Raw genomic sequence first — 11,353 nt, 5'->3', positions numbered from 1 at the left:
AATCTTTCTTTAGGGGCAATATTATTTATGTCATAACTGCATAGTGTTACCTTTCATCATCAAATTCTTACACACTACACCATTGCGTTAGACCTGGACATTATATGATATCTCGCAGTATAAATTGCACCTGGGCTGGAATAATACATCATGGCCTTTCTCTTGCATTTCAAAAATGATGGTACAAAAGAAATACAAAATAACTATTGTTTTTTCTTTATTATCTTTTACCCGATCTATTGCGGTATATTCTACTACATTCCTTTCACATTTCCATAAACTTCAAAGTGTTTCCTTTCAAATGGTACCAATAATATACATATCCTTGCTTCAGGGCATGAGCTACAGGCAGTTAGATTTGGGTATGTCATATTAGGCGAAAACTGGGAAAAAAGGGACTAATCCTTAAGAGGTGTTACCCATAATTGCATATTCTTACATTAACCCTCAACTTCTTACACTATACACCATTAAGTTAGACCTGGACATAATCTGATATTATGGAGTAATTTAACTACACTTGCTAAACAACATATAAAAGGATTCATGAAGACCTCATTGCACTTTACTTTTACAGTACTTAGATACTATTTATCATTACATAACATGGAACTACAATCAATTAATAACAAGCTTATGCATTCTGCAATCAATCAGTCATTCCAATCCTTCACAATCAAACTGTATCAACATCACATTCTGAATCAATACCACATTTATCTATAATGACAACTGTTAACTGAACCTATCTCAGAATGAAATTCTATGTCAGTGTATTGTTACATGAAATAAGTCATCTATATTTGACAAACTTTTGAATAAAAATGCAGGAACTATGACAGCCTTAACTTCAGAGTTAAAATATGTTTAGCTGTCACTTTGAACCATGGATAAAATAAAGCATAAATGATTGGATTAGTTAAGGAATTAASAAATGGCAGAAAGCTTAAGTAAACTGATGATTGCTGAGAAAAAAACTGGATAAAAAATATTGGAATCCAACAAGTGAGATAGGTGAAAACTACAATAGATAGAGTTTTTGCTGCTTTTCTCTCAGTCTTATTCACCTGTACAGTTTTAACACCAGATTTGGTGGCAGCCTCTTTTGAAAATACCTTTCTGGMCTGTGATCTGGCGACCACAAATATTTTCAAATAAAGTGTTATAATAATAGAGCACGGGATAACACTTGTAAATAGAAGGTCAATGATGCTCCTCCAGTTAAATCCTTCAACAACAAAACATTCTTCCAAACACTGTCTGGGTACATTTATATTAACATAGTTATTTAAAATAACAGCATTGTATATGATACAACAACACCAGGTAATTGATATACAACCAATTATTCTTGTTATTGTTATTTTTGAGTGATACATCAAGGGATCACACACAGCAACATAGCGGTCAATAGATATCAAGATCAAATTGCCCAGAGATAAAGAGAGACATAAATAATTGATATAGAGAGAAATCACACAGAAATATTTCCCATAAAACCAGCATGATTCCATTACTGTTACAGCCACTACTGGTATCACAATCAGTCCCACCAGGAGATCTGCCACAGCCAAAGAGAGGATGAGCAGGTTGGTTGGAGTGTGGAGCTTCTTGAAGTGAGAGACGGAGATGATCACCAGTACGTTCAAAAATACYGTAACCGCTGAAATCAATGAGATGAAGATGTACAGTGTTATGTAAATAGATGTCGATAGCAAAACCTTTYTGCAAGAAGAGTTTTGGTCTGGAAAACAGTATTGAGCATCTTCGTGTTCCTCCATCTGTAACGAAGGGTAAAAATGTTCCTGTTCCTGCTTGGTCCTGTGTGTGACACTGTCAGGTCAGCTTTCTGACAAACTCTGAGCTCTGTCTCTCTATTTATCCCAGAGTGACTGAAAGACACTCCCCTCCTCAGAGTCTCTCTGCACACACACCACGAAAACATAAACACGTGAGCACACCAATGCTCAAACGTTCTGATTAGCAAATCATTTGTGAATCCATGATGTGATGCATGACAGGATTGGATGTTGCTGTGTCCACACAGCCTGTCCTTCAGCCTTACTGATTAGTTTAGATTAAAGAGTTTAATAGTCACATGTACAGGGTACAGTGAAATTATTGAGGTCCGAGCTCCAAAAATGCAGGACAAAGTTAAGTAAAACAATGTAAATAATAAAATATAATAATAAAAAAATTTGATATGTATTAACAGTACTTATTAACAACTGTAGCGATGATACATGTCCACTGATGGGGGCAGGGTAAAATGTCTGTTGATGGCGGGGGGACAGCAGAGGGGGTGGAGGAAGACTGGGGTGGGGGCATGGTAAATGTCCATGGAGAAGCAGCAGAGGGGGTGGGGAGAAAGACTGGGGAGCAGAGGGGGGAGACAGGGGGAGAAGGTAGCTGACTATAGGGCTATTCAGCAGCCTGATGGTCTGTGTTTAGAAGATTTTTGCCAGTCTTACAGTTTTTGCATGGTACTCCTATACTGCCAGTGTCTGATTGATGGAAACAGGGAGAACAGGCCATGGCTCGGGTACGGAGTCCCTGGTGATCGTCTTGGGCTTCATGCGACACATGGTGTTGTAGGTGTCTTGGATGGAAGGCAGTGTGCACCCAATTGTGCATTTGGCTGAGCGACCATCGTCTGTATGCCTGTAGTGCACTTGCTGAGAAGACACAATAGCAATTCTTCAACCTCAGGATTCTGAAGAAATCTGGCATGTCCCAGAGGGCCCTCAGTTTTCTACAGAGCACCAACGACAGCTACTGCATCACAGCCTGTTATGGATGTCTATGTAGTTTGAATACTTTCAGAATATACTGTATGCCAAATTATGGCAAGAACAGCTCAAATAAGCAAAGAGAAATGACAGTCCCATCATAATTTAAGACATGAAGGTCAGTCAATCCAGAAAACGTCAAGAACTTTTAACGTTTCTCAAGTGCAGTCGCAAAAATCATCAAGCGCTATGATGAACTGGCTCTCATTAGGACCGCCACAGGAAAGGAATACCCAGGTTACCTCTGCTGCAGAGAATAAGTTCATTAAAGTTACCAGCCTCAGAAATTGCAGCCCAATAAATGCTTCACAGAGTTCAAGTAAACAGACACATCTCAACATCATTTTTTCAGAAAGAGACTGCATGAATCAGGCCTTCATGGTCGAATTGCTGCAAAGAAAGTACTGCTAAAGGACAAATATAATAAGAAGAGACTTGCTTGGGCCAAGAAACACGAGCAATGGACAGAGTTCAAGTAACAGACACATCTCAACATCAACTTTTCAGTGGAAATCTGTCCTGTGGTCTGAATGAGTCCAAATTTGAGATTTTTGGTTCCAACCATCATGTCTTTGTGAGACGCATAGTAGGAGAACGGATGATCCCCACATGTGTGGTTCCACCGGGAAGCATGGAGGAGGAAGTGTGATGGTGTTCAAGGTACAGCTTCTGCAGCAATAGCCATCCCATCTGGTTTGCGCTTGGGACTATCATTTTTTCTTCAACAGGACAATGACCCAACACACCTCCAGGCTGTGTAAGGGCTATTTTACCAAGAAGGAGAGTGATGGAGTGCTGCATCAGATGACCTGGCACAATCACCTGACCTCAACCCAATTGAGATGGATTGGGATAAGTTGGACCGCAGAGTGAAGGAAAAGCAGCCACCAAGTGATCAACTATGTGCGAACTCCTTCAAGACTGTTGAAGAGCATTCCAGCTGAAGCTGGTTGAGAGAATGCCAAGAGTGTGCAAAGCTGTCATCAAGGCAAAGGGTGGCTACTTTGAAGAATCTCAAATTTATAATATATTTTGTTTTAACACTTTTTGGTTACTACATGATTCCATATGTGTTATTTCATAGTTTTGATGTTTTCACTATTATTCTACAATGTAGAAAATAGTACAAATAAAGAAAAACCCTGGAATGAGTAGGTGTGTCCAAACTTTGCCTGGTACTCTATATTGTTACGCCTTGGAGCTTGTGGTTACACCCACCGCTCGTCCCGTTGACGGAAGTAGAGCGTGTCTACTGTTTATGTCCACATGTGTCTGGCCCATTTGCTTTGATGAAAGCGAGAGTTTTGCGCAAGAGCGGAAACTAACTCTGTGCTTTTGGACACCTCCCTGCAAGTGGAGGCCCCTTACGTCATTACCTATTCTATTGGAAAAAATTATAGCAAGAATTACAGCCCGGAAGGGCTGGTTCCACCAGAGTTATGGCTACCTCTTGGGCACTGTTCTAAGCATATCGTTATGGGAGATTTGCGTTATGGCACATTGAACCACCCCTCATACGTTTACGTGGTCTTTCACTGACTGGATGTCACTGTACCTTTGTTTTTTTGCCTCTGAGGGGTGATACTGTTGGAACTACCCTGGCTTCGGAGAGCATGTCTACATTACGGTGTCCCATAAGTGACACATCAAAGCAAATATTAGAAATACAACTTTGCAAYTTTGCACCCCGGTTCTATGAGAATATGAGTGAGATGTTTGATTAAAAAAAATACATATTTACCTGGTTTGTTTAATATTAATAGTTAGCAATTCATATTTAACAAATTGGACATTTCTGTTCTGTTTAATTATGTGTTTCTGTAAAGAGATGGTTTCCACTCCAGCTTCCTGCAGTTAGTCTGCTAGAGATAGCTTGAGCTGCCAATGACTTGKTGATAAAAACCTAAAAGCAGGGCATTCCATAGACAAGATGTGGTGTGTGTGTGACCCGCGATAGAGAGAACCTGGAATAGTTTAGAACAATGCCTCATTGTTGCCTCAAGATTCAGTACTAATTATTGCAGTAATGAAACCAGTCAGCCCAACAGTCTTGACTGTTGATATGAGCAGCCTAGCCTTTACAGACTATGCACAGTTTTTATATAGCTTCGCGGCATCTGGGAAACTAAGTAAAACACCATCCTGTGTAGATAACCAAGGTGGCTTATGGGAATGTTAGAAATRACTGACTAAGCAATCTTGGTATCAGCTATATAAAACTGTGCATTGTCTGTAARGGCTGCTTATCTCAACAGTCAAGACTGTTGGGCTGACTGGTTTCATGACTGCAATAATTAATCAAAATTAAATAAGATGATTGTTTGAAGAAATGACCAAGTCTCTCTCAGTACTGAATTTCCACGACAGATGTGTCACCGCTTTGTCACCGCTTTTCCCTGCTCACAAGAGCGCAAGGAAGAGAGGCATGCTCGAGAATGACCAGTTGGCGGGTGAATGGATCCCTTTTTGGAGGAGAGGGGATCATCTCATTCGCCACTCGACCTGTTGGTCTCCAACTGACACTGTGTGATTGGATACTTAGAGCTTGTGATTCTCCGATAAGTGTAACATCTCACTCATATTCCATAGAACCGGGACTGCGCAAGTAACCCAAAGTTTTGGGTCCACTTCTGAAAGAAAGATACACTGAACAGTGTTACTTGAGATTCCGTGCATTATAGAGGCTTTCATCTCACCTTGCATCTCAGTCATCAATTATGCTTGTAGTTCCTTCTTCCATTGCTCCATGTCAGTGGGCATGGGGGTTGCCCCTCTCTGGGGGGGATGCTATACAGCCCCAGCACACTGGGCCTCCCCACACAGAGCCTCTCCAAGGCTCTCTTGGGTCGCATCTGCAAATGACATGTTACGGTTATGACGAAGTTCTTGACTAACTGGCCTGCCACTAACCCATGTAACCAGGTTTCTAGTAGGACAACCTCTGACGTCGATGTCCTCTTCCGCGTGGAAACCTAATTAGGGTAATAAAAAAATCCCTATCAAAATCTGTSTGTTTAAGCTAGAGGTATCTCTAAAAATTGGAAAGTAAACTATAAAAAGGTGCAGAATTCTGACCACGTATTATCATGTTATGAATATTTCACCAAAAATGTCATACACATCAAATCAAATATTGTTCCTGGTCAAAAATAAAATGGAAAGGGTCCTAACGAGTGGTACAGCGGTCTAGGGCACTGCGTCGCAGTGCTAGAGGCGTCACTACAGACCTGRGTTCGATCCCGAGCTGTATCACAACCGGCCGTGATCGGGAGTCCCATAGGGCAGCGCACAATTGGCCCAATGTCATCCGGGTTAGTGGAGGGTTTGGCCAGGGGGGGGCTTCATTTGGCTCATYGAGCTCTAGCGACTCCTTGTGGCGGGCTGGGCGCCTGCAGGCTGACCTCGGTCGTCAGTTGAACAGTGTTTCCTCCAACACCACATCCTTGTGGCGGCTGGCTTCTGGGTTAAGCGGGCGGGTGTTAAGAAGCGCGGGTTAGGAGGATGCATGACTTGACATGCACCTCCCGAGCCTGTTGGGGAGTTGCAGCGATGAGACAAAATCGAAATTGGGGAGAAAAAGGGGGTACATTTTTTTATTATTAAAATAAGCACATTGTGTGCAGAATTCATTGAACTGTGGCTACTTTTAAAAATCTAAAATCTATTTAAACACTTTTTTGGTTACTACATGTTTCCATATGTGTTATTTCATAGTTTAGTTTATTATTCTACAATAATACAGTAAAAACTAAGAAAAACCCTTGAATGAGTATGTGTCTCCAAACGTTGACTGGTACTGTATATGTATAGGAAGTAGAGGCAAGCTCGTCTTAGGAAAACCCTGGAATGAGTAGGTATGTCCAAACTTTTGACTGGTACTGTAAGTGTGATGCACTTTGAGAAAAAATACTTTATATTGGAGTTGTCCCTGTTGAAATTCAAGACGGGCTATTGCATACCTTCTCCATAGAATTCAGGCAGTTGATGACAATAAACCACATCGAATATTCAATTTTGGAGTTGTCCCTTTTGTTCATACACATACTGTATATTCCCTCTCATTGGCTAGAATGGTTCTTACCTTCCATATTTGAGGACATGTATTTCCATTGTTAGATAATCATTTACCCTCTCTGACGGTCATACGGGGTGTGTTGGTGGGGATACGTCAGGCGGTAAGGGCAGTGCTACGTGCTGTATTGCCACAGGCTGCAGGGGGGGGGGGGGGGGTTGACATGAGTCTGGTTCCATTCTCACCCTGTAAGGCAAAGTAGTCACATGTCTGCAAGATGTGCCATCAAATTGAGGAATGTGTTTTTCTTTATTTTCTATGACACTGGATGTTTGCAAGGTCAGAATGGAAGTGCAATTGTGTTGTTGCAATGGATGCAAATTAATGTTCCTCAATTCATGCCATTAAAGAAAGAGTGATTATAGGTTGTTAATACATTATGGTTTAAAAATTCTTATGGCTGGGCAGTATGAGTAGCTTGGATGAATAAGGTGCCCAGAGCAAACTGCCTGCTACTCAGGCCCAGAAGCTAAAATATGCATATTATTATTAGATTTGGATAGAAAACACCGCTGAAGTTCTAAAACTGTTTGAATGATGTCTGTGAGTATAACAGAACTCATATTGCAGGCAAAAACTTGAGAAAAAATCCAACCAGGAAGTCAGAAATCTGAGGTTTGTAGGTTTGCCTACCCAATATACGTGTCTATGGGGTCATATTGCACTTCCTAAGGCTTCCACTAGATGTTAACAGTCTTCAGAAACTTGTTTGATGCTTCTACTGTGAGGATGAGGGAATAAGAGCTGATTGAGTCAGGGGTCTGGCAGAGTGCCACGAGCTCACTCAGGCGCGCCCCCGTGAGAGTTAGCTGCGTTCCATTGCATTTCTACAGACAAAGGAGTTCTCCGGTTGAAACTATTGAAGATTATGTTTAAAAACATCCTAAAGATTGATTCTATACATCGTTTGTACATGTTTCTACGAACTGTAATGGAATTTTTAGACTTTTCGTCTGACCTGCGCGTCATAAATTTGGACTTTGGAACTAAACGCACAAACACAGAGGAGGTTTTTGGACATAAATGATGGACTTTATCGAACAAAACAAATTTTTTTTGTGGAACTGGGATTCCTGGGCGTGCAATCTTATGAAGATCATCAAAGGTAAGTGAATATTTATAATTCTATTCTTGACTTCTGTTGACTCCACAACATGGCGGGTACCGTATGGTTGGCTTTTTTGTGTCTGAGCGCCGTACTCAGATTATTGCATGGTGTGCTTTTTCCATGAAGTTTTTTTTAAATCTGACACAGCGGTTGCATTAAGGAGAAGTTTATCTAAAGTTCCATGTGAAAACTTGTGTCTTTTAGCAATGTTTATTATGATTATTTCTGTAAATTGATGTGGCTCTCTGCAAAATCACAGGACGTTTTGGAGGCAAAACATTACTGAACATAACATGCCAATGTAAACTAAGATTTTTGGATAGAAATATGAACTTTATCGAACAAAACATACATGTATTTGTGTAACATGAAGTGCCTATGAGTGTCATCTGATGAAGATCATCACAGGTTAGTGATTAAATTTATTCTCTATTTCTGCTTTTGTGACTCCTCTCTTGTGGTGGAAAAATGGCTGTGTTTTTCTGTGACTAGGTACTGACCTAACCTAATCACACCTAATCAGATGGTGTGCTTTCGTCGTAAAGCCTTTTTGAAATCAGACACTGATGTGGGATTAACAACAAGTTTATCTTTAAAATGGTGTAAAATACTTGTATGTTTGAGGAATTTTAATTATGAGATTTCTGTTTGAATTTGGCGCGCCTGCACTTTCACTGGCAGGGCACCAGCCGTAAGAAGATTAAGCTATTACACCATTGATACTTTTTTTAACCACTTTATAATGTAATAATCAACGAATAATGTAATAGTTATTATTTTGTTATGCGTTGAGCATATTTTTAATCTTACAGATCTGTTCATGCCTTAATGCCAAGGTTGGTGATTTAGTTCCACCTGCAGTTATGAAATCAAATCAAATCAAATGTATTTATATAGCCCTTCTTACATCAGCTGATATATCAGTGCTGTACAGAAACCCAGCCTAAAACCCCAAACAGCAAGCAATGCAGGTGTAGAAGCACGGTGGCTAGGAAAAAACTCCCTAGAAAGGCCAAAACCTAGGAAGAAACCTAGAGAGGAACCAGGCTATGAGGGGTGGCCAGTCCTCTTCTGGCTGTGCCGGGTGGAGATTATAACAGAACATGGCCAAGATGTTCAAATGTTCATAAATGACCAGCAGGGTCAAATAATAATAATCACAGTAGTTGTCGAGGGTGCAACAAGTCAGCACCTCAGGAGTAAATGTCAGTTGGCTTTTCATAGCTGATCATTGAGAGTACCTCTCCTGCTCCTGCTGTCTCTAGAAATGTTTGCTCAGGAGTATAATTCATTGGCTGACTCTTCCAGCTGACCTGAATGGACTTCTATGAGTCTTCTTTAACCCTTATCAAGTCCCACCCAGTTGACTACTTAAAGATGGTGAACGTCCTGAATGGTGTTGCCGATGCCAAAACATGCTTTGGGCCAAGATGGCCCTCTATCCACCTTGATAATCAGCTCAGACACCTGAGTTCCAGAAAACAGGGGGCAACAAGCTAGCGGTCATAGGATACAAAATTAACAGTGAATGATWACAGCCAGCCCTCCCATAAAATACCACACTGAAGTTCTCCAGACTTTCAATAATAGAMTTAACCAAACAAGATTTGGAAAGATGGCCCTGTGAGACTACAGGAGTCATCATGAACATGTCAATATGTCATGGAATATGTGCAAAGGGAAATTGAAAGTCAGGAAGTTGATAAGATGGTATAACGTTATGGTGTGTGCTCTTATGGCATTCCATAAGAACATTCCATAGACTTGTAAAATTGTCCATTTGAACTAAATTATGAAATAATTACTCAAGTTGAGGGAGACAGTTACATCATAGGAACAAATAATATTTGACAGACATCATCCTGCGATATTCTGACCCAATCATCATTTTCTGGTTTGTTGTTGTTCTCTCAGATTCCAGAGGGTCCTGCAAGACTGTAATAATAACATATAGCACTCAACCAATTAAACGTGTCAAGCACGCACGCACAAACACACACACACACACACAATTTCACCTCTGTAGACCTCATGAATCCCAAAGAGCATATTACACCAACAACCTTTGCTCTGTGACTGATGTCACTATGACCATAGCATCTCTAACGGGTAACTGAACAACTCCTTAATGATGTTCGCTTGACTTTAAGTTTCTCACACCAGAGGATAATGGTATAATCTGTATGGAAGGCTCTGGCATAATGAGGTCCAAAACCCACAGGAATTATTCCAATTAAAGGTGTTGGAGACTAACACAAATGCTACACTCCAAGGCATAAACAGTCAGAGTTAACCTGACAATGAACCCCAGTGCACCTTTGTAGTGTAATTTGTGTCCATGCACAAGAGTACAACTTTCATTAGGACACTCTCAGTCTGGCTTAGTACAACCCTTACCCCTAAAAAAAAGTCTGCACAGGTCAAGAATCCCACCACTGAATCATGCCTCTGTCACAGCTGGGATCTGAACTTTGGTCTCCTGCATGGAAAATTAACATCTTAGCCATTAGGCCTAGAGTAAATTTCCTCTTGGACCGAAGGTGCCACTGATTTTGAAACCACATGCAGGGATACCTCATCACCATCACGAGAGTGTGAGTCTGACTCAACTCTGCTTAACCTCCCCCTTATAGAGGTTTACAAAATCAGGTCTTTCACGAATATTCCAGGTTTTCCAGCAATCCTGTTTGGATAATTGTGGAAGATCCTGCTTATTCCCTCCTGATTTGCACTGGTTGGTTTGTGGGTGATTGTTTCTGTCTTTGTGTTCTGCATCAGATAGGACTGTTTTCGGTTTTCACATTTATTGTTTTGTAGCTTGTAGTGTTCACGTTATTATTCTTTATTAAACATGTTGAACACTAGCCGTGCTGCGTTTTGGTCCTCTCCTTCATCCCAGGAAGAAAGCCGTTACAAGAAGGTGATAGATAAATAAGTTGCTGTTACAGTATCAAGGTTGTATAGTGCCATAACACCTCTTCTTTTCAGTTCACATCTTAGGAAGGTCTAATCAGAGGCCTGATTTGAATTTTAAATGCAATGCAACATTCCTGAAACAAGCAGTTGGCATATAAGATGTGTCTATATTGATAGTGGATTGTAATTTAGCTGTGTTGAGCCTGGTTCATCATTTAGTTGTATTGATTATGTATGGTAATATATCTGTGTTGACCCTGGATAATAATTTAGCCGTGATGTCCTGGATCATTTTTTAGCTGTGTTGATAAACATGATCCATGAAATTAAAATAACTTATTATTAAATAAAGTAACTATAGAGAGGCTGTATGATTGAGACTTGAGTGTGGTAAGGGTAGGGTTGCAAAAATCTGTTAACTTTCACAAAATTCCCTGGTTTTCCAGAAAACCTGGTAGGAGAATTCCA

The 11,353-nt window shown here is 40.5% G+C and overlaps 1 protein-coding gene across 1 annotated transcript; it reads right to left on the bottom strand.

Annotated features, from left to right (window-relative positions):
* Nucleotides 1-833: 833 nt before the first annotated feature.
* Nucleotides 834-1,781, bottom strand: LOC111980004 (trace amine-associated receptor 13c-like). Its single transcript, XM_024010693.1, has one exon. The coding sequence runs from the start codon at nucleotides 1,779-1,781 to the stop codon at nucleotides 834-836; it is 948 nt and encodes a 315-aa protein (XP_023866461.1).
* Nucleotides 1,782-11,353: the final 9,572 nt, after the last annotated feature.

The sequence above is a fragment of the Salvelinus sp. IW2-2015 genome, linkage group LG20, assembly GCF_002910315.2.
Source record: "Salvelinus sp. IW2-2015 linkage group LG20, ASM291031v2, whole genome shotgun sequence".
Lineage (NCBI taxonomy): Eukaryota > Metazoa > Chordata > Actinopteri > Salmoniformes > Salmonidae > Salvelinus > Salvelinus sp. IW2-2015.
Note: the sequence above shows the minus strand (reverse complement) of the source record. Positions and strands in the feature narration are given on the sequence as shown.